The sequence below is a fragment of the Pithys albifrons genome, chromosome 4 (genome assembly GCF_047495875.1).
Source record: "Pithys albifrons albifrons isolate INPA30051 chromosome 4, PitAlb_v1, whole genome shotgun sequence".
Lineage (NCBI taxonomy): Eukaryota > Metazoa > Chordata > Aves > Passeriformes > Thamnophilidae > Pithys > Pithys albifrons.
The window spans coordinates 90,165,865-90,186,454 of NC_092461.1; the positions used below are offsets into that span (position 1 = coordinate 90,165,865).

Sequence of the window (20,590 nt, forward strand, 5' to 3'; positions counted from 1 at the left end):
GAACAGCTGAGCAGCATTCATTGAGTCTTTGGATGCTCTTAGTATCTCTATTTCCCTATTTATATGGTTTTTACCTTTTGACTTTTCCTTCAACTCTCTTTTCTTATTATGATAATTATTTGTTGTCCCTAATAATTTAGTTTCCTCCTGGTTTCTTTTTACGAAGCTTGTCCCTTGTCATCAAAAACATCTCTTTTCAGCCTCAAGAGTTGTGTCTTAGGTAATTTCTAATATGGAAGTTATTCTATATATCTGGTTATCCTTGTTGACCTTGACTAAATATTCTTCAGTGCCTTGTACTTTTTTGAGGTGATAGAGAAGGACAAGACCAGAACTGCACAACGTATTACAGACAGGGCAAACCCACAGATTTGTATTATGGCAGAGTGACAGTCTCTCTTCTGTTCTTCATTCTTCTCCTAATGGTTCCTAATATTTGATTTACTCTTTTGAACACTATCAAATGCTGATGTTTCTGTGTGACTATCTATCATAACTCCCAACTCTCATTCCAGTCAGCTCATGTAAGTGAAATTAGGATTTCTTCTCTTTATGTACATCACTGAACATTTATCTACACTGAATTTCAGCTGTCATTTTATTGCTCAGTCACCAAGTTTTACTACCCTGAATAAATTGGTATCATCAAACTTGATTACCTCACTGCTAACGTGCTTTTTAGGGTAATTTATAACTATGTTGAACAGTGAAGGCCCTAGCATAGGTACTGCAGAACCTCATCTGTCACCACCTTCTACTGTGAAAACTGACCATATATTCCTGTCTTCTAACAATTTAACCATACAAGGGTCTTCTCTCTCACGACATGGTGTGAAGTTTCCCTAGAAGTCTCTAATAAGACAATTCTCATCAAAAGCCTTTTGGAAAAACCAAGTAAGCTACATCAAACAGACCACCGTTATCCACATAACTGTTGATAAGACTTCAGAAAAGCCAATAAAAAGATCATTTTATCATGATATTCAGTTAATCTGTTCTTGATAGCTACTCTGCATGATACAGATGTTATGCTTGAAAAAAAATGCTTAAAAGCTTTGTAATTTCCCAGGTCACTTCCCAAAGTTTTCTAAAAAGTTGTCATCAGATTTGCAGTCGTCCTTAGGTGCCAAGGCATCTTTGAGAAAGTTACTGCTGTAATGTTTGAGGAGTCATTCAACTCTTTTACACTTGAAATCCTTTTGAACTGTCCCATGAACACAATCTTGTGCTGACAATGTGCTGCTCTTTGTGTGCTCTATTTGCTCCATGTGTGGTCTTCTCCAGCCACTTCCTTTCCATGTAGGTCCTCTGAGGAGCCTTTCACAAAGCCAACTTTAGATCAGAACCTGCCCCATTCCTCGTTCAGTGAGTGCTGATGGAAATAATTAATGCAGTTCCTCTGACTGATCTCTTCATACCACAGTTGCCATCGTGGCTCTTCAAATTTTGGCTTACTTCTTGCTTTTGTTATATTTGAAGAAAGACTTACTGGTACTTGTGAATCCCTCTAGATGCTCCTCAAAATTCTTCTCATCTTCTTGTGCGCTTTTACGTGTTATCTGCCAGAATATACAACTCTATTTTTTAAATATGGACATCATTTTTTGAAGATATTTTGTTGCTTTCATTACACTTGCCACTTGCTCCTTAGTTATATGGATTCTCTCTTGCCTTTTCCCGCACCTTTCTTCGTGAGCAGGGTGTGTTGGCCCTATGCTTCCAATGTGGTGGTGACCTAAATAAACTCCAGATGAACTAAGATGATTTCATTCTCTTAGCCGACCCTTTTTAAACAATGTCCTTTTTTTCACAGTTCCACTTCTTGAGGAGTCCAGCTGCATTTGTTCCCAGGATAACACTGAATCCGAGTGTGCTATAGCAGCCGCTGCAGAAGAGTCCCTCAGCTGTGGGGCTCTGAGGCAGCCCCTGGGTGCTGCTCTGCCCTGGCTCACAGGCTGCAGCCCCTCCTGGGCCCTCCCCAGGCAGCTGCTCCATCACCCACCTACTGGCAGTGATCACCCTGTATTCACCCAGTTGCTGTAGGCAAATGAGGCAGCCCTATTATCTGCTTTGGCTGCTTCTTTGATGGTCTTAGGGTACTGAAAGTAGTGTTATCATCTTTGCTGAGCAGTTACAAACCAAATGTTACAATTTTTGTTTTAGGCTTTGAATTTCAGTCCATGTGGATCCATAAGGTTGCTCAATGAAATGGGGAATTTCTTCACTAGATTCTAGTTTTAAAGAAGTATATAACACTACATCATTACCATGAAGGCCTACTTAATTTTTCACCTTCATCACCCATTTTTATGTTTTGATGTTATCATCTGTGGATTAATTTTCTCTGCCAATCTTCTCACAAGTGCACTATGCCACTTCTTTCACTTAAGGCTGGACTTGCTTTCCTCATCATGCATCTTAGAATTTAAGCACTTGTTTTTGCCACATTTTCTTCTTTAAATGGCAGCCTTTTTGATTTTTCTCAACTCTGACTGATGCATCTCAAATCCTACAGCATCACCAGTACCACAAGTTCCATTTCAAACCACATGCTCTTCTGAACTTACTGGATTTGTCACCACTACTTCCTTTAAAAGCTCACTCATGATACTCCTGATTTTAAGTGCCAGAAGACCAGTTCCCTTATGAACCTTCTCGAATGGCTTCCCTGTATCAAGGTAATGTTTCCAAATCTCAGTAAATCTGACTCCCTGATTTTTGCAGCCTAAGTATCTGGCTGAGGGAATGGCATTTGTGTTTGGCACCAGTATTACTGTGCTTGCCAAAGCATAACAAAATACGTTTCCTTTAAAGTGGGGTTATTTCCATAATCTATTTCAAGTATGGTGTGCCCTTCCAGATAATTGTGCCAGCACAGCCCAGGGTGACAAGGTGTGGAGAGAGGACAAATGAATGATTGAGTGGTAGAAAGGGAATTTCTAAGTGAAAACAGCCACCAAATATTTAACAAGATGCAGCTACATCCTCAGAAGGACTCTGTGCAAGTAATCCTCCTTCACATGAATTAACACTGTAAAAACAGAAAACAATTAATTATATAACATTGTTTGCTATTGCACAAGTTTCCAAAATTACAAGACTATGAACATGAATATTCAGATACTTATATTGACCTGGAAAAGTTCAGGCTTAAGTTTAAGACAGTAATAATAATGTCAGATTTTTCTAATAAATGAAACATATTTCCATTGTTTAAGGAAATATAATTGCTTGCTTTCTTACCTTCCCTGCAAACACATACTTACCTTTTGGTGTTTTCTTACTGTGGGCTCATTTATATTAACAAACACCTCCACGTGTGATACGGCATAGGGGACTCCCATCAACAAGAAGGAAAAATATAGGCTCGTGAAATGATAGAAATCTCTCAGCTATCTATCTAATTAGCACTTGTTACAGAACTAAGATCTCTCCCTTCTGGAATGAAGCTGTAGAACTCTTTTTTTCACCTTCAGGATCAAAGTATTTAGTCTGAATTCCTATTTCAGTGTAACTCCCATGCAAAGTTGAGCTCTGAAATACATAAATTTGTTGCCAATGAAAATTTTTGGGGAAAAACAATTCCTGAGCATTTGAGTTGTCAGGCTTCTTACAGATAGATACCAGGGCTCAGTAGCATGTCCAAATACAGACAAATATTACAGATTTGAGGAAATACAAGTAGTGCCCAAATACAAGGACTTTTTTTCCTATAAAAAAAAATCCTTCTCATGAAAAGACCAATTTTCTAAACACAGTCTTCATAGTGAAAAAAACATGTAAAGTGTCATTTCTATGAATGGAAAGCTCCATTTCTGAAACTGCTCTGCAGGAGAGGTCTTTATCTACAGAAGGCAGAGTGAAGTTCTGAGCCTACACTCCTTCTTTCAACATTTGAAACACGCCCACGTCAGAAACAAGTTTACTCTTGCACATACATGAAATCATGAACTCATTACAGGCACAAAGACTGTTTAATAACTCAGTGCTCTTCTTACAACAAAATGGATATAGGAATGCATTCAAAAAGGCATATCTTAGTCATTACTTGTAAAGACTACCACATATTCCAACAGCATCTTGATACATGAAGACAAAACCAGGGTAGTTCATGCTTTCACAGGCCTTCTAGGATGTTGCCTTCTCTGAAGAACTAATGAAAGGGTTTTTTTTAAAAAAAACCCAAACCACTGAGGAAAAGAATCTGGAGAAGATCAGTAAAATAATGAATTATATTAGATATCTGAATTCTATAAGTGTTGGATTAAAATCCTCATAAATTAGAAACAGAAATGAAGATGCAGGAGATTCAATTAAAAAGTGCAAAAGCTTCATCTTAACATTATGAAGAGACAAACGAAATATGGACAGCAACTCTCCAAAAGAGCAGTCTCAGAGATAATTTGGCATGTAACAGAGGAAAATAACAAAAAGAAAGCAAAAAGCCTGCCCAATAACCCACCCCCAACACCAAAACCATCAAAAAGCAATAAAGAGCAGCAAAGACAAGCAAATTACAAGACCATACAAAATTGCTTCTGGTGTATTATAAAGAAAAAATAAGATGATGGACAGAACTTCTGTTTGGGGTTATACACTTGCAGCAGAAGAAATTATCATGCCAAAACTTGTAGTCAAGGGACAAGAAAAAAGGAGAGGGAAAAGGAGAGGAGGAGGAGGGAGGAAGGGGAGAAAAAGCGCAACAGAAAACAGAAAGCTCAGCCTATCACAGGACATCGAGATGAGGCAGCACACAAACAGGAAATTAAATGCCAAGTACACAGTAAGGCATCAGTGAACCTAGTAAGTTATGAAGACTCCTGTATTATTACTTGCAAATAGAGAGCAAAATTGAAACCACAACAAGGTAGATTAAAATTATACAATGTGTGATCATAAAACCACAAGAACCAAATAATAACACCACCCCACCAAAAAAAAAAAAAAAAAAAAAGACACACAAAGAAACCATACAGAGAAAAGTTACAGGCTGCAATTTTGGGTGCAGACAATATGGAAATTAATGTCACTTAAAGAAATCATGAAACTCATTAGAGGTTTCTGAAAAATTATTTTAAACATATTCAAAATTAAAAAAAACCAAACAACACACCATACTACATAGAGGAGGTGATAGACTCTGGCATCCCTGCAGCAAGGCTGCTGCAAAATTAGCAGATGGTATTCAAAGGATTGAATATCTTCCAGGCATGTTATACCTACCAAAGAAAAGACAGCTCAGCTGGTGGAGAACCTGCATCCCAGGGTATACATTACATAAATACAGGAAAAAATGAAAGACCCTAACACAACAGAAAAGAGACAGCTCTGGTCATAGAGCCTCAGACTGATCAATGTGATAGTAATTGCACACTTAGGAAAGATGCACAAGAAAATGGTGATCCCTGTGTTTGTTTTTAAACATGGCATGAGATTTTAAATCCTAGTATAGGAGCCAACCTAGAAAACACAGTTCCGTAGGAATTCATAGGAATCCAATTAAAACTCCACCACGGATAACAAACATAATTTCTACCCTTTAGATGATCATTTTGAGTTAGTGTCCAGCTGGCAGAAGGTGAAAGTCACATGGACGCGACATATCGAAGTTCAGTAGCAAGTATGAAAAGAAGCTGCTGGTCTCAGTGCTGTTCTTATTTGAGTAGCAGGTTTGGTCTCAAAATAGACTGATTTTCACCTTCAATACAGCTGTACTATCACAACAGACTACAGTACAACAGTATACTACCTCCTATACCGAATTTTCTCTTAAAATATTGAATTGCACAAGCAGCCTTATGGCTGCCAAGGAGATTTTTATGGATATTATTCAAGTGGCTAACAGGATTTTCATTTACCTTTTCAATGTTCATTAAATGTGGAGGGTTTTCTTGTACCGAGTGTAAACATTGGATTTTTACAGAGTATTAGTTTTTCATCAAAATATTTTTTTTCACTTGAATAATGCCTTTGGAAGCAAGACAGCTGACAGTGCTGGAAACTCAAGTCCTGTAGCCACACAAAAGGAAATCAAGAGAGTGTAGGAGGTACCCTTTGATAAATGAACAAACCAACTGAGCAAAGCAAAAAGCATTTATCTTTCCTCAGAAATTAATATGTTAACATTGGAAAACTACTTCTTTAGTGAAATTCTTCATACAAAATGTGTACTGCAGTTCTCACAGCATATAATTTTAATGATTTCATACATTTTAAATATACACCAGGTCCTGTTTTAGCTTTTGGTGTTATAGCAATATGAGGGAAGGCTGTTGCTTTTATTGACATTTTTACATTACTGCAGGTTTTAGTCCAGGTTATGCCCTCCAACCATAAAGTTGCTATTCCCAGGACAGCTTAATTCATTTTGGGAACAGCTGTAAGTCAGTCTTCAGTATATGTACTGTTTTTGTGCCAACAGTCGGCAAATACAGTGTTCAGGCAAGGTCAGATGGGGCTTGGAGCAGCCTTGTCTTGTGGAAGGTATCCCTGCCCATGGCAGGAGAGTGGAACCAGATGATCTTTAAGATCCCTTCCAACCCAAACCATTCCATGGAATTCTATGAAATTTGAGGGTATAGCACTCAAAACAGCCTTCTATGAAGGCCTGGCTATACTATGTATCCAGGATATTGTGACGGCCTTTATTAGTCTCACTTCTGGCTGAGCACAGAACTACAGAACTACTTTGTTGTATCAACATTTCCATCATGATGGGAAAATTGCAATGTTTTTTTCTCAAAATGTCATTGCCTAAAGTCAAACCATGATACAAAAATAAATTCATTAGAATTATGCTTGTTTCTAGTTCACAAGCATTCAGACATGCAAAAGCCAAAACACTGGAGTTCAAAAAGTGTTATACTTACTTAAATGTCATGATTTTAAGCAAATTGTGGAGGGATTTCACAATCTGGAGTACTACAGAATACAGTTTTAATTCAGGGAAAGTACTGTGCTGCACCAGGTTGGAAAACATGGACAGACAACTGCAACTGTAAATAGAACACTATTTAGTAATTAGCTTTACTCAAATAGTTCACTGCATTTCATTAGTTTGCCTTAAATTTAGCAGCACATCTAGTTGGTAGTAAAACCTATAAATCAATTTTTTCTGTGGCCTTGTGTTGACCTTACTCCCTTTATCACTGTATTTTATCTATAGGTATAAAATAAGCATTGACTTTTAATGTTACATATTTTAAGGGATGACACTGTAGCTGTGTTTCTTCTTTAAAAGGAAGCAGTGGCACCAGATAAAATTAATGATAGAAAGAGTTAAAGGCTAACCATCTTGCACTCCCTGCATTACATTGCAAATTCCACCTGGGAAACAGACCCATGTTTCCTTCGCATGGACAGCAGAGCATGAATCTGCTGGGCTCTTGCCTGAGAAGGCACTGGGTTTTAATGTTAGGGCACAACCCAAAACGGAGAAGTTTCCTAAGTGGCAACTCTGGAGCAAGGCCAGAGACTTCAGAGAAAGACTGTAACAGGCAATTTTATTATTTATAAAACACAACCATTTTTAAATATTTTGAAATATCAGCACTTTTACAAACACAGACAATAGAATCACTATAAGTAGCGCAAAAATTTTAGCAATGCATGCAGTGCCTTTCTTCCAGAAGCTGCAAAGTGCAGACGAAAAATACTGTGCCAATTACAAAGGAAAATTACACAGCTTCAATAGATTGAAAATAGCTGTAAAGCTGGGCATATACCACTGAATATTATTAATAAAAATTGTCATATACTCTTCAACACCTATTTCATATACTCTTCATAAACTACTTGTCTCTCAGTACTTCAAGATTCGTGAAGCTCTGAAGAAAAAAATTCTGTCTTTTCTACTGTTGTGCAGAGCTAGTTTTGTACAGAATGAGAGTGATGCAGAAGTGTAAGACTGAGAGGCAACGACAAACATATCACATGAACTTGAAACAGATGATGAACAGACTTTTGCAGTACAGAATTAACCGTGATTGTGTGTACTGCTGCTGAACACTGAAAGACATGCAGGAAACAATAATGTTGAAAAACTAAAGTAGAAATGAAAGTCGGTTTTTGTATTAGACTTCAAAAATGAGGGACAATTTTCATTAGTATCACTACAGACAGAAGTTACCTGCATATACAATCCCACTTACATTCCTGTAAAGAGTGTATCAGTTCTTTTCAAAACTGAAAAAAATTCCAGTTTCAAAATTCTTAATCCTAATGTGTAAGACCTCAAAAAACCCCTCAAAAGCAGATAATCCTTATAACGAAGTTAGAATAAAATCAGAAGTATGAAAAATAATGAGCTTGTGCAAAGTTTTTCTAGATACTGATTCTGTTCTATTTCTTTGGGCTCGAGTCCTGTCCCCGTGCTCTTACTGAAATCACACAAAAAGCTGTCACCTTGTGCTATGTACTTGTAGGCTGCAGTTCACTGCTAAAGTGACTGGCGACCTTAAATTTTTGGCACACAACTATCCTTCAGCCACCAGAGGCCACTGCTGTTCTTTGCCTTTTCCCTGTCTGTAACGGCTGCAGTGAGAAGTCAGCTCACAGGAGCCCCAGGCAATGGTCACACCAGCTTCAGTCGTCTTTTCCATGTTTATATGCCAATGCTGCATTTCTGCAGAGAAAATTAAAAATAGTACACTTTTTAGTGGTGGATAGAATGCGAAAGTATCTAAATATTGCTTAGCCAACCTTAGCCTTCAGGAAGAATTGAAACCTTGCATTCCAAAAATCTGATTTCATTCTTTGGTATGATTAAATTTGTTAGCTTAAGGCAAGTTTTCAGATGTAATTTAATTATTTATCTGACAGGCTACAACTGAAGAAAAAATCCCAACGCAACACTCATTTGCAACAGAGTAAGGTAAATGAATTAACAAAGTAATAATTATCATTGAACAATGATAAAACTTTCACTACTAGAGTTTATAGGTTATCTGTACTCAACCTGCCCTATTTTTTTGATCAGGGATCTGATGTATCCGATTAACACTACTTGAAGAGACTACAGAAAGTGACATTAAAGTAATAAATGTAATAAATGCAATAAATGAGGAATCATCTAGCTTGGTTAACTAAGGCTACATTGTAGTAAATGCTTTTTAATACAGTCTACTGAAACATTATATAGTTTGTAATTAGAAACTGGCCTTTCACTGGTGTATAGGATGGGGGAGAAAACATGGATATCCTGGAATGTAGTGAGAAGAACTTGAGCATTTTAACAGTTTAACAACTAAGCAGCAGCAATCTGCTTCAGTGGGAATGGGCTTTGGATCAGTCTTTGGGTGTAGGACTTGAGCAGCCAGAAATTATTAACTGTGAGAGGGTGATGAGGCACTGGAACACGTTGCCTGGCAAAGCCTTGGATGCTTCACCCCTGGGAGTATTCCAGGCCAGGATGGATGCAGCTTGGAGCAATCTGGGCTAGTGGGAGGTGTCACTGACCACGGAAGAAGGCTGGAACTCGATGGCCCTTAAGGTTCCTTCCAAACTAAACTGCCCTGTGGTTCTATGATCTGCACAGGCTGCACACAGGACAGGCAGCAGAGCTGGGCAGGGCACAGCAGACCAGTCCTTCAGCAGCAGCAAACCCCTGGCAGACCTGCGGGTAGGAGCAACAAGCGTTCCTGGGTACCACAGCCTAAAAAAAATTAATAATGCGAGGGGAGGGGGTTGGGGGGGGTGCAGGAGAGGATGACAGGGAACAATCTCCTGGAGCGAACAGAATGATAGAATATGCTGAATTGGAAGGACCCATGAGGATTAGAGTCCAACTCTTAGCCCTTCACAGGGCAATCCCCAAGAGTCACACCCTGTGCCTGAGAGCATTGTCCAAACGCTGCTTGAGCTCTGTCAGGGTCGGTGCTGTGATCACTTCCCTGGGGAGCCTGTTCAGTGTCCAACCACCCTCTGGGTGAAGAACCTTTCCCTGATATCCAGTCTAAACCTCCCCTGGCACAACTCCAGGCCATTAACCAGGCAGCTTTGGCCGAGCCCCGCGAGCTGCCGGGCCCTGCAAGCGAGACCCCAGGGCTCGCAGAATCACAGAACTGTTGCCGCTGGAAGGGACTTCTGCAAATCACACAGTCCAGCCCCGCCGCCAAGGCCCAGGTCACCTAGAGCAGGTGACATGGCAGCGCGTCCACGTGGGACGCTCTCGCAGTGCTGGACCCGGCGCTTGGGAGGGGCGGAGAGCCCAATCGAGCCGCCCGATCCCGATCCCGATCCCAATGGCCCTGCCAGCCCGCCGGGCTCCCTCGAGCCCCGCCCGCCGCCCTACCCGGATGTACCGACCTACTCCCCCACACCGCCCGGCCGGCCGGGCGCATGCGCACTGGGGGCCGCCGCCGCCCCTCGCCCGCCGTGCGCCCCCCGCCCGCCCCGGCCATGCCGTGAGTTCCGCCGCCGCCGCCGCCGCCGCCGCCGCCGCCCCGCTCGGCCCCACCCGGCCCCGCCCGGCCCCGCCGGCAGCGCCGCCGCCGCCCCCCGCCGCCCGTGTGTAGGGCCGGGCCCGCCCGCTCGTCCCCGCCCCCCGTCCCCCTTCGCCGTTGCCCAGTGTGTGTGTCTGTGTGTGTGTGTGTGTGTGTGTGTGCGTCGGGGGGCGGGAGGGACGGGGAGGAGGGGGCGGCCATGCCGAGGGGGCGGCCCCCCGAGCCCGGCGGGGACAGCGGCCAGGCCGGCGCCGAGGCAGGTAACGAGCGCGGCCGGGCGGGCGCGATCCGCGCCGGGGGCGGGCGGCGAGAAGCCTCCGCGGGCTCCGCATATAGTCCCCGGATATGGGGGAGGAAGGCCGGGTCTATTGTGCGGGGTACGGGCGAGAGGGCGGAGGGGAGGAGAGGAGAGGGAAGGGGAGGGGAGGGAGCCGGGCCGGGCCCTGCGGAATGATACCGAGCGGGCAGCGGCGGGACCGGGCCGGGGCCGCCTCCCGCCTGCACAGCGGGCCGTGGCTGCAGAGCCCCGCCGGGCTGGGCCCTGGGCGGCCTCCTCGTTGTGCCGCGGTGCGGCCCCGGCGGGGAGGGCCGGGCAGAGCCTGAGCGGCCGCGGCGGGCAGGACGGAAGGCTCCGGCTCCTTCCGCCGCTCCGCTCCCTCCCCTCCTCCACCCCGGCCACATTAACGAGAGCTTCGAAAAAGGGATGATAAACACGTGGAAAATGAGGTTCAAGTCGTCCACTTCTATGATTTGCAAGAAGGAGGGTGTTCTTTTGTTTTTTCCCCTAGACTTGAAAACACCTTTGCAGTCATTTTTTCTTTATGATTATGTGTATAAAATAAAATCCAAAAACCCCAAACCAAAACAACCTAAACAAACTGGTTTTCTTTCCTGAACGTGTATTGGCCTCACACTTCGATTTTAATATTTTTTGATGACTGGGCAGTATTAAAGGATTGGTTTGGTGGGGGTTTTTGTTTACAGTAGTTAATAGCTGCTGAGTTTTATGACGCTTTTGTGTAGTTAATTTCTTCTGATGTTACTGGGGTTCTGTGAGCAGTATCCAAACAAGCCCCGCAACTGCAGAAAGACTGAAATCCTTATCCGTGACTTCTTCAGCACAAGCATTTAGCAGTAGATTTATTTTTTCATATTTTTTAAAATACATAGAATGGAGTGAGATTCCATAAAGCATCCGAATACCGTGGCTATTGCAGTCATAAAAAGTCAGCCAATTCATATTTTCAGTCTGTATTTAGAACGTCTGGTTTTCTCAATGCGTGCAGATGAGCTGTGGCTCTGCAAGGGGAATGTGTAGGTGAGCCTTCTGTGGAATACTTTTTTGTAGGACTGAAGTGTGCTAACAGGCAAAAAGAGTTGCTGTACTGTTAGGTGAATGTTTGGAAGTTGCATAAAATATTTTCTACAGTATGGAAAGCGAGATGGGCCCTGGGTCCTACCAGAAGTGTTTGTGGTGGTTCTTTTTTTGTTGTTGTTGTTTTTGTTGGGGCCATTTATCTCAGATTTTGATCACTAAGTAATAAGCATGGAAAGAAAGTCCCAAAGAACTTTGTCTGTTCCCAGCCTTGGAGGTTGAGGGTTTAATTTTTTTTTTCAAGTTTACTGTAAATAAAAGATCTGCCTAATTCTCTAGTTCCTCCAAGGGTCCACGTCATACATGCATAAGGTCCTGTGGTAATGGCATGATGTATGAATGAGAAAAAGATTAAAAGTGAGACAAGACAGGGTGTCCAGAAAAAGTGCCTAGTAACTGTATTTATTTTCCTTGTAGTTTGATCCTGATCTTAGGCTCTTTCTGTGGTATAAAGGTATGAATGGCTGACTCGACCTAATATGAGTGTCATCACAGTCTGTATCTTTCACATATTTATTTCCTTTGAATGGAATTTGTGCATTTACTAATGAAGTGGTTTCATAGAGGTAGTTTGATTGCAGAGAGCACTTTAGAATTGCAGGATCTGGGGCTACCATGGGGATACAGAGACGTCTGCAGTGACTATGCCCTGTACAAGCAAATTTTGTGGATTCTGGGGTCTTTGGTCCTTGGGATTTCAGCAGTTTGGGACAACAGCAAAGTCGGGGTTGCCAAGTGTCATGTTTTTTTCTACACTTCTGTGTGACAAAAGAAGGTCATGAATGAGGAGGCTCTGGCTGAACAGGACAGCTTGAATTAAGAAATTTTTTGTTCTCAGAACATTTGGCTGTTTGTCCCATTCAATTACGGACTGACAGACCTTGAAAACTGGTTGTGCATTTTATAGGCTTCACTTTTGGCAGGAGGAATTTTACTTAGAAAATAGCTGTTTGCAAAAATAAATTTCATATCATTTACTTAGGAAATTGTACACTTACAGGTTCTTTTTTAGTGTAGGCCTTGGAATTCCTACAACCCTGTTATGCTGATGTCTCTCATGGAAGAGGAGTGTTGCTCTCTAGTTGTATAGTCTGTATGTTTATGGTAATACATCTTTCTTTAAGAGAAAGTGAAGGTCAATCAGTAATGTCATGCCCCTTCCTCTAGACTTTTTTAACCATCATGCATGTCAAAGACTAGAACAAGTTCTTTGTTTTAGGAAAATTAAATATGTTGAATAGAAAAAGTGGACTCTAGGCAGCAAAAGTCCAAACAATATTGTGACCTCAATAGCTGCTGTTCTCAGAGAATTTTTTTTGGCATTGTAGTGTTTCCCCAAAACCATCTTGCAATTATTTCTTTTTTCTTTTTTTTTTTAACTCAATTGAACTGTACAAATTGACCTCTCTGGGCACAAACTGAAAAATGGGGGGTTCTGTCTGAGCATGAGGAAACACTTTTTCACTGTGAGGAAGTTGTGGAGTCTCCTTCCACAGAGAGGTCCTTTCTGCTGTACCTGTGATGTTTGTCAGTGAATCGCAAGCAACATGAAATGAGCAGCTTTGACTTTCACATCTATCAGATCTTTTTCAAATAGCAGAAGAGGGATTATTTGAAGAGCAAAATGAAAGATTTGAGGATGTACTAAAGGAGTTTTTATGCCTAGATAACACATATTAAACCCAAAGGCTACTTTTGCACAAGTTTGAACTAAATTCCTTAATGAGTGCAGTTAAAACTTGAATATTTTGTGCCTTCAGGGGGCCTGAATTGTAACAGAATTCACATATGAAGAGTGGTAAATATAAAATACATGAAGCTGAGAAACAGAGAAGGTAACACAGCTCTGCAGACCTGGCTGTATTTTGTTTGCTGCCTGTCAGTCGTCTGGGATCATTTTGGGTGTGAGCCTATTGAGTCAGGGACAGGTCAGTTTAGAGGCTTTACATTCCAATTTTGTATTACTGAAGAAAAATGAAACTTGAACTCACCAGTTAAGTCTTACCAAATTTTTGTTGTTATTGTTATGTAGATTAATTTAGTAGTTGTGTGTTAAGTTTCATGTGGTGACCTCAGACTGACAAGAAAAGAATAGGGCAGTGATGTCACGCAGGCAAGAAGGAAGAGGTTGTGGTACTGCTTGTGTGATGTGCACTAAGTCTTTCAAATAGGATAGGTGTAGGTAATTCTTTTTTAAAACATACAGGAGGACAGCTGCCCAAACTTTAGCCTTAAAAAAGATAATAGTTGGGCTTTAATTGTGATACAGTTGTTTGGCCATCTCACTGTTCTGCAGTAAGAAAATGTATGTTTATTTACAAGGGGCATGTTGGGTCTTAGGGAGATGATGATAAACTTAAATTACACTGCTGTGCTTTAATTCCACATTAATTCCTCACAATACTTGAAATATATCTGTACCTTATCCCAAGTAATCTGTGCAGCTGAATAACTTGTATTTAAGTTCTGTCTGTGTGGTAACTTCAGCCATTGTTCTGTCCCTTCTCTGTAGCTTTCTGCCAGTTGCAGAAATTTTATTCCCTATTGCAGTTGTGCTCATACCTTCATACCTCATTTGTTCCAATGCATTAAAGTGCTTCCAAATATAATTAAAATTTCTAATTGAGACCTCGCATGTCTTTCTTCTGAGTTTTTTTGCTGTAGTTGGATTTTGTTCACTCTGGGAGAGGGATGATCATGTCGTAAGTCATTTACTTCATTCAGAAGTTTCTGTTAACAGTGTTGTGGCTGGGCACAGGTGAGGGTCATGGTCTCAACCATGAGACATACAAATCATGTGAAAACAAACAGGTGAAAAATTATGGCTTGATATACATGTTCAGCTGTGAAAAAGAGTGTAACTCTGTTTTGGAGTATTCTACAAATATAGTAGTTTTTACCTGAATGTCAGATGAAGCTGTCAAGGTTGGTTAAAGAAATGCCAATTTTCATGTATCTGTTAGATTAGGATGATGGGGATAGTGTATCTCTGGGGCGGGTTGGCCTTGGCCAGCAATTAAACACCCTCCAGCCACTCACTTTCTCCTCCAATGGGGTGAGAGAGAGAACAGGAGCAGCAAGAGCAAGAAAAAGCTTGTAGGTTGAGGTGAAGACAGTTTAATAAATACAGGTGAAAAGTTTAAAAAAAGAAAATAAAAAAAAGGTAAAACAAACCCCAAACCAAAACAACAAAACCCCAAACCAACCAAATTGCCAACCAACAAAAAAGCCCAACCAAGTGATACAAAGGCACGTTTGCCACCTCTCACAGGCAGACTGGTGCTCAGTCAGTCTCTAATCAAAAGAAGATGACCTTGGAAGGACTACCCCAAGTCTGTATTGCTAAGTGTGATGTTTTATGGCCTGGAATATCCCTTTGTGTTGGCTCCAACCTTTCTCCCACCCTTACTCAAAGTGAGCAGCAAAGGGGGCCTCCGTGCTGTGCAGCCACTGTGCAGCAATAGCTCAGGCATTGGTGTTACCAGCATGGCTTTAGTCACGCATTTAAAACACAGCTGATAGGAAGGAAGTTGACTCCATCCCAGCCAGAACCAATGCAATCCATTTCGCATTGAACCAGGTATGATGCAGCTGTTAATTCTGTGTCCTGTTAGTCTTTGCTGCTGCAGTGCATTGGTGTGGCTGTGCCGTGTTTGGAGTTGTCTGCTCCTGAAAGGAGTGGAGCTGCATTGTGTTGGCACATACTGAGGGATTGGCCCCTGAATGTCCTTCCCAGCAATGTGCTCCTGGTATCTCAGTGTCTGGACTGGTACTGCTTTACATTCCAGATTGTGTGTTAACCAAAATGTAATAAAACTACCTTGTTAAAACAAGCAAATCTTAGTTGATCTCTGGATTTTGGTTTGATACGTGGACTGAGAGTTAGTGTTTCCCCTGCTCCTCCCATGAGAAGGCAGAAGAATGACTGCTGGTTTTGTTTAAGAGTGCTGAGCCAGATTTAAAGTAAGAGGTTTCTTTTACGATTGCAGAACTAAGCAAAATGTTTGAATGATTCATTATCATTTGTGTTCTGTGAGTTCAAGTGTGGTATGAGGAAATGTCAGTATTGCCATCCCTATTTTGTTCGCTTGTCCTACCACTTTTTTTCCTCTCATAAATTAGTAAATAGGTTTTGATAGGGTCAGACCTTTCTGTCCCTAGGCTTGCCAGCTGCCATTTAACTTCAGTGACAAGTTTTCATGCATGAATTTCACAAGCTTGAGCGCTTTATTCGCAGAGTCCTCTCAGTCAGATGCGAGGAGGCTATTAGAGATTTAATAAGGATGTGCTGCATTCACAGCTGAGTGAGCCCATCTGCGCCTTGCAGAGAGGACTGCAGGCTGCCATGAGGCACAGCGCTGCTTACATAAGGAGGCAATGGCTGAGAGTGCTCCACTTCTCTCCTCCTCCCTCCACACTGAGTTGTCATCAGTGGCTGATAGCAGAGAGCACCTGCTTGCTGACTCAGCTCCGGAGGTCAAGTGTGGCGAAGGCTGTCACAGCTGAGCTGACCCCAAGTGATTGCTGCTGCTCTGTGAGGGACAGTAAATGTAAAGTAGAAATTACAGGTTGTAACATTAGAAGGATTTAAATAAGACCATCTTTCTACTGAAAGTTTATTATTATTGATAGTAGGTGCTTTGCAAATCTGATTCTGCTATTTTGGGGCACTTTGAACAAACTGTAAGGATACAGACAAAAATACATTTGACAGTACAGGCAAAAATATGTTTGACAGTGCGTAATGAGCTGAGTGCTCCCCGTTTAATTGTATTGATACTTGACTGTCTCAAGCTGTGATGGAATAAGGTTGATTTATGTTGCAGCTAAACTAACATGTAAATTGGAAAAAAAATGGAAAGTGACAGTAGCTTCTGCACAGTTTCCATGCAGTTAATGTTAATAAATGGCAGTGTTTTAAACCTTGCTTAGTGAGGTTTATCATTCATTGCAGTGTGCAGGCCTGAAAGAACCACTTACTTTTTCAGAGGGTTTGTTACTCTGATAGTGATATTGTGTTTTCTCTGTGTGCATCTTTGTTTATGAATTCACTAAGTAGCTTCTCTCACTAAGAGCATTCAAGTTTTTCGTGCCATTGTACTGACATTATGTGCTTAATCAGTTCTTAATCTAAAACTGAAACTTCTAATTCTGTGTTTCTGGCTTGAATGGCATTCTATTAGTTCATTAACAGACAGGAGACTTGTGTTTTCATCTGCCAGAGTATGTCTGACAATAAATAGATTGCTTAATTTTGTACCTAATACTTACATTTTTCTGAGAGCAGAATCATCATTTTATCTATTTATGGTGTACTTACTAATATGATAAATGATGAGTTGTGTCTATCAAATGCTGTGCTGGATATGTCAGTGTCTTTGTTTCCCTTGGTACACAGGGAATGTTTAGAATTGTTGAGGGTTTTTTCAACATATTTCTCAGTGCATTTAAAAGTACGGGGTCCATACCCCACTGCCAGCTTCTTAAACTGGCATCATCTGCCTGTCTTTTTGGTATTCAAAAATACTGGCCTTTAAGATCAGTATTTTGCAGTGTCTGACTTTTTTCATGATCCAAGCTTATCTGTCTAAAAGCATTTTTTTTCTCTCAGATATAAGGAAAGATTATTTCATTGCTGATTTGGCTGAAATACAGTAATGTAGGTTCATCTGAATATTAATTCAGATGACAAACAACAAAAAACTTTGTCAAACTCTTACTTTATTTTTACATTGAAATGAAGACCAACCCAAGCCATATTTAATGATTCTGGGACACCTGCCTGAAAAGTCAAAATACGGCTCACTTGTGTGTTAGTTTTAATTGACAGTGTCTTTTCTGTATTTTTATCTTGTTACCCCTTTCTATTTGTTTTAATGTTGATAATTTCTGTCTTTTTAAAGAAAAACTGAAGTTCTGTATTCTTGTATATCTCTGCACTCAGGTGGTATGATTTCATAGGATCATAGTCATCAAATTTTGTTAAAACATCACAAGATATTTAATTTTTCATTATATAACCTCTTTTCATTATATTAACTTTTTTTGAATTCCAGAAGAAAATTGACAGCCTGCAGATGAATCAGTATTACAGTCGATACAGATATGATACACATTTTAATAATACCTAGAAGTGTTACTGAACCAAACCCTGTCTGATTTGGTAATGTTATTCAGCACCAGTGAGCATGTTGCTTTTTCTGTGTTTCTGTGTAGTGAAGTTATTGGCATCTCTGACAATGTCAGTGCTGCACTTAGGCCACTTCAGTGGTTTAGGCATTGTTTTTATATTCCTGAAGGGAAGTTCTGGCCAGGTGGGGCTTGGTCTCTTCTCCCAGGCACTCAGCAATAGGACAAGGGGGCACAGGCTCAAGCTCTGCCAGGGGAAATTTAAGTTGAAGATCAGAAAAAAATTCTTCACAGAGAGAGTAATCAGGCATTGGAATGGCCTGCCCAGAGAGGTGGTGGATTCCCCATCCCTGGAGGTTTTTAAACTGAGATTGGCCGTGGCACTGAGTGCCATGATCTGGTAAATGGACTGGAGTTGGAGCAAGGGTTGGACTTGATGATCTCGGAGGTCTTTTCCAGCCCAGTCGATTCTATGATTGTATGATTGTCAGGTGTCTTCGATCTTAAGAGTGAATGTTAAAGATAATAATCTCTGGTTCAAGAAGGCTTGAAGGCCTTTCTAAAGTGGATTGGATAATTTTTCAATTGTCAATTTAAAAGAAAGCTCAGGCCTTCATGGAGTTGGACAATTACTCCTTTTTCCAGGGGAAGGGAAAGCCTTGTGGGTTACATTTTCATATAGCCCAAGTATTGGAGTAGATTTTATTTCCACATTTCTATCATGCCAGTTTTTACAGAAACTGATTTTGTGTCCTTTATTCTACTCAGGCATATTTATCACAAGGATGCTTAAAGGACTGTCTTGTAGTTAAAGCTGTGGTTTTCACCTGTTGAAGAAATGTGACCATTTCAGGGTGGTTGTTGATAGTGTCTCTGTATTCTGTGAATTTACCTTTAAAGGATGCAGTAGGTTAAGTTACAGATAATAAAGATTTGTGATACTTATGTCTTTCTGTTACCGAAAAATACTTTGTAACTAAACTTTGCAAATCAGAGGTTAATGGGCATCTTAGTACAGAAATATGTAAGAAAAGTGTAAGTCCCTAGGACATTGTTTTCAGTTGTCTTTTCTTGTCCAGGATATATTGTGGTGAAATGTTCCCTACAGCTGCCTCAACTACAAGCTTTTAAAGTTTATTTATGAGAATTTTAGTAGGAAAAAAATATAGTCAGGTTATAAGGTACTGATTTTTTTTTCATGGTGAATGGTGTGGTGCATGAGGCAGGACTTGGAAGTGGGTGCAGTACTGAGCAGAAATACTGTACGAATTGTAATCTTTGATTTCTTCTCAGGAAGTGTAAGCAGGGTGCTGTTAACTTGTACTTGTGTTGTTTCTTCTTATGCCTAATTCTTACATTCATGGTGGAAAGTACTGACTTAAAGAGAAAAATCAGGTCTTGCATGTCTAGATAACAAAATCAGTGCCCCTTTCTTTTTGTGTTCTGTTGATGCAGTTTGAGTTGTAGGAGTGTTTGAAACTGAATTCTGTGGATTTTTTTCTCTTGAGTGTCCATAACCTGCAGCACAAGTCCTTCAAGCTTTATTTTCATTTCATTAATACTGCTTTGAATGATACGTTAATTCCTCCTGCCAATTATTTTTCTTAAAGTTATTCATAAGTAAAGATAAATCCCTTACTAATACAGTAGCTTTTCAAAAGTAAAATGTGTTTAACTTAGTTGTGTTAATATTTCCCTTATATCAGAGAGTATTTATAGGACTGACTTTGGCCATTTGAGCAAGAGGATATAGAAGTTTACAACTTCTATATCAAAAGTTCTGTGACTGTAGGAGTTCAAAACAAGAAAACTGTATGGGCTTAGACTGGGTTTGTTTAAACAAAAATAAAACCCTTTCTCCACTGAATAAATGTGTACACAGTTTAACTTGCAGCTTATTTTATCTCTCTCAGCTATTTGAAACAGTGATGTTGGTTTTACAACACTAAAGGTTTCAATATAGGTTTTAATAAAGGTTTTACATTACTAGGTGCAGAAGACAGAAAAGATGTCTAAATTTTTTTAAGGGCAAAAAAAGAGAGAAAGGAGTGGAGGAGGCCAGAAAATCTGTAATAGTCAAAACTGCTGACTACTTAATTTAAAGAAGTTTTTCGTAGAAGCACATGATGTAATTACACGTAAGCTCTAGCAATACCTTACCTAGTATATTTGGCAGTTGGTTTTGGTTTTTTTTGCAAATTTGGTGTGTGTTTATGAAGCACAGAAGAATTTATTTCAAATTACTAGGAAAAGGTGATTATATCTCTTTAGTGAGTGGTAGTTTAACATATGGATGTCTTCGGGTGATTTGGTGTCAGTGAAAGCAGTAATGTTTATGCCTGAGATCTTCAAGATCCCTGGGAGTTAGATTGTTGTGTAAGTTGGGGATGAAATAGTTTCTGCTTCAAAAAATTCTGGTTTTTACAGTAAGTAGATGAAACATGACTTTATACAAATGTTTTGATGCTTGTTTTGCAGATGATGTTCTGACCCCGAATACAGAGAACGGAAATTTTCCCTACCAAGTACCGAACTTCCATAAGTGTGAGATTTGTTTGCTGTCTTTTCCAAAAGAGACCCAGTTCCAGCGCCATATGAGGGATCATGAGCAAAATGACAAGGTATGAATTTTCATAGGTAGAAC

At 40.6% G+C, this 20,590-nt stretch overlaps 1 protein-coding gene and 1 long non-coding RNA gene across 5 annotated transcripts in view; one reads left to right on the forward strand and one right to left on the reverse strand.

Annotated features, from left to right (window-relative positions):
• Nucleotides 1–7,389: 7,389 nt before the first annotated feature.
• Nucleotides 7,390–10,431, reverse strand: LOC139671682 (uncharacterized). The gene is made up of 3 exons (XR_011697770.1): nt 10,306–10,431; nt 9,457–9,613; nt 7,390–8,623 (listed from the first exon to the last, which is right to left on the reverse strand). It is a non-coding gene; the product is annotated as an uncharacterized lncRNA (long non-coding RNA).
• A 110-nt stretch (nt 10,432–10,541) lies between these two features.
• ZNF236 (zinc finger protein 236) overlaps nt 10,542–20,590 on the forward strand; it is an 81,362-nt gene continuing 71,313 nt past the window's right edge. For all 4 annotated transcript variants that reach the window (XM_071554934.1, XM_071554935.1, XM_071554938.1 and 1 more), the window contains exons 1-2: nt 10,542–10,702; nt 20,425–20,567. In XM_071554934.1, the coding sequence (XP_071411035.1) occupies nt 10,642–10,702; nt 20,425–20,567 (204 nt within the window). In that variant the 5' untranslated portion in view covers nt 10,542–10,641. The remainder of the gene's footprint in view (nt 10,703–20,424; nt 20,568–20,590) is intronic.